Here is a 2,221-nt window from a genome sequence, read left to right as displayed (position 1 = left end):
AAAAAAAAAAAAAAAAAAGGCCTTAGGCTGACCTCCTTTTCCACCTCAGGAAAGTTCCCACAAGGCAAACTTGATCCCTCAACATCTGCAACACATCACAACCATTCCAACTGAGCTCTTCACCCTTAAATACAGCAACACCACACACTGTGACTGCAGCTGCAGTGCATACTGGAATTTATCTCCGTCAAACATAAGCAATAACTATCACTCGCATCTCTTACTAAGCCACTCTTACTGCCCCCTTCCAAGTGGCTATGCAGGCTATGTAACAGAAAGGCAGAAGACACCTTAGCTGTGTAATGCTTGGTTTTCAGTAATTCTGAGCATGGCTGAACCATGCCAATGTTTTCGGAAGGGTTTGATGCACTGCAAGTCAACCACAACTCTGCATTAGCCAAGAGTCTTTATTAATGATTTTTTATGTGATTTTTATTAAGTTAGTATTGATGACTTATCAAAACAGTAGTCTATTATTAACACTTCTGAAACTGATGCAAAATGATTCATCTAAGACAGGGGCAGGCAATTATTTCGGGCGAAGGGCCACTTACTGAGTTTTGGCAAGCCACCGAGGGCCACATGACAGGCCGCCAGGGGCAGATAAATATTAATTTTCTAAATCTTTTATGGGTCCCACAGGCTGGGTAGAATGGCCTGGCAGGCTGCATCCAGCCCACAGGCTGCATTTTGCCCAACCCTAATCTAAGGGAACTTTTTCAGCATTTACTATTGTCTTCTTCTCTGCTTTAAAGACTTCTAGGCTGTTGCTTGTCTTATCACTTCTACTCACATCAAAGCAAAAAGAAAGCAACCTGCCCATTCACAAGCTCCTTACCTGTAAATGTGGAGGCCCCATTGGTGGAGGAATCCCTCCCGGAGGCGGCATTGGAGGCATGTTTGGATCAAATGGAGGACGTCCAAAGGGCGGCCGAGGTGGCGGAGGTGGACCACGCATCATACCAAAAGGTGGAGGTGGACGCATGAGAGGTGGCGGGCCTCTCATAACGGCATTTGGTGGTGGAGCTGGACCACGAAATCTCAGTGCTTGCTGCTGAGCCATTCTGTGTGTAAAGGCAGAAGGAAAAAATATATTTTTGTTTGCTGAATAACTATGGGACGGTCTAAAAATTGCATGTTGTTTTTATAAAACGTGAAACTAGAAAAACCAAAAGGAAGTGACAAATTTAACGTCCAGTGACCAGGATTTAAAGGGCAAGTGCTTTACTTTAAGAGTTCCGCCCCCTGGTCTCACCATTTAAGGTTCATTACTCCTGTGTATAATTTTCCTTTTTTAGTCGGAAAAAAGAGTAACCTATGGATCAGACCATTTCAGAAGGAGCAGGTGCTGTGCAAGCTTCCCTCAAACCGATCTGCCAAGCACCTCAAACGTGACCTGCTATATACCCATGCCTATAAAAATGCACATCCTGGGCTCCTCAAACAACAGCTGCCAATTGCACCGAGGGTTTTATTTCTTTCCTAACGTGAACAAGCATCCACCAGGGACTCGGACAGGACCACTACATCCTTTTCACTTGTGACCCAAGGCAGAAGTCAAACCCTGATGTGAAGCAGCAAAAAGCTGAGGTGCTAAACCCACGGTGCCACCCAGCCCAGTATGCAGGTAGTTTACTAAGTACACAGATAGAGAAAAAAAAAAAACGTTCACCTTTGCAACCAACAAACGCTCTTCTGATGCTCTCAGGAAAACAATTTTGCCCACCATTTAGTGCCAGTGCAATACCAACGTTGGCACGAAGACTCAAAAAAATAAAAAAATAAATTGAAAAAACCAGAGATTATGATAAGGCAAATGGCAACACGCAGGCAACTCGGCGCTCAGATTACACCACGTCTCACCACGGCCAATTTAAGTTGGTCGAGCACCCACGGTATATTATCCAACGGCGGTGCTCTCCCCTACTCTGTAGGGTCTTTCAGAGGAGGCCGGACGAGCACCTGGCCGGGGCTGTCTGGCCCCAGCGCTTTCTCCCGCCCAGGGCAGGGGGGCAGACTCGATCTACCAAGATCCCTTCCGACACGAAAAAAATCTATTAAAAGAAACACTTGCTGAGTGGCGGAGTTGAGACGATAGCCGGAAGCGGGGGCCCGAGGCAGCATCGCCCCAAGCCCCAGCCAGGCCCCGGCGGGGGAGGGGCCGGGGGCAGGGCCCGGGAGGCGACATCCCCCGAGCGCCCAACGGCCGCGGGACCGGGGG

At 48.0% G+C, this 2,221-nt stretch overlaps 1 protein-coding gene across 7 annotated transcripts in view; it reads right to left on the bottom strand.

Annotated features, from left to right (window-relative positions):
* TCERG1 (transcription elongation regulator 1) overlaps positions 1-1,801 on the bottom strand; it is a 39,781-nt gene extending 37,980 nt beyond the window's left edge. For 6 of the 7 annotated variants that reach the window (XM_019506374.1, XM_019506376.1, XM_019506380.1 and 3 more), the window contains exons 1-2: positions 1,673-1,801; positions 839-1,064 (exon numbers count right to left, since the gene is read on the bottom strand). In XM_019506374.1, coding sequence (XP_019361919.1) covers positions 839-1,063 — 225 coding nt within the window. In that variant the 5' untranslated portion in view covers position 1,064; positions 1,673-1,801. The remainder of the gene's footprint in view (positions 1-838; positions 1,065-1,672) is intronic. The other variant, XM_019506375.1, reaches the window with a different exon arrangement.
* Positions 1,802-2,221: the final 420 nt, after the last annotated feature.

This window comes from Gavialis gangeticus, unplaced genomic scaffold (genome assembly GCF_001723915.1).
Source record: "Gavialis gangeticus isolate Ggan-Ray unplaced genomic scaffold, GavGan_comp1, whole genome shotgun sequence".
Lineage (NCBI taxonomy): Eukaryota > Metazoa > Chordata > Crocodylia > Gavialidae > Gavialis > Gavialis gangeticus.
The sequence above is the reverse complement of the archived record's forward strand: the minus strand, read 5'-3'. Positions and strand labels throughout refer to the sequence as shown.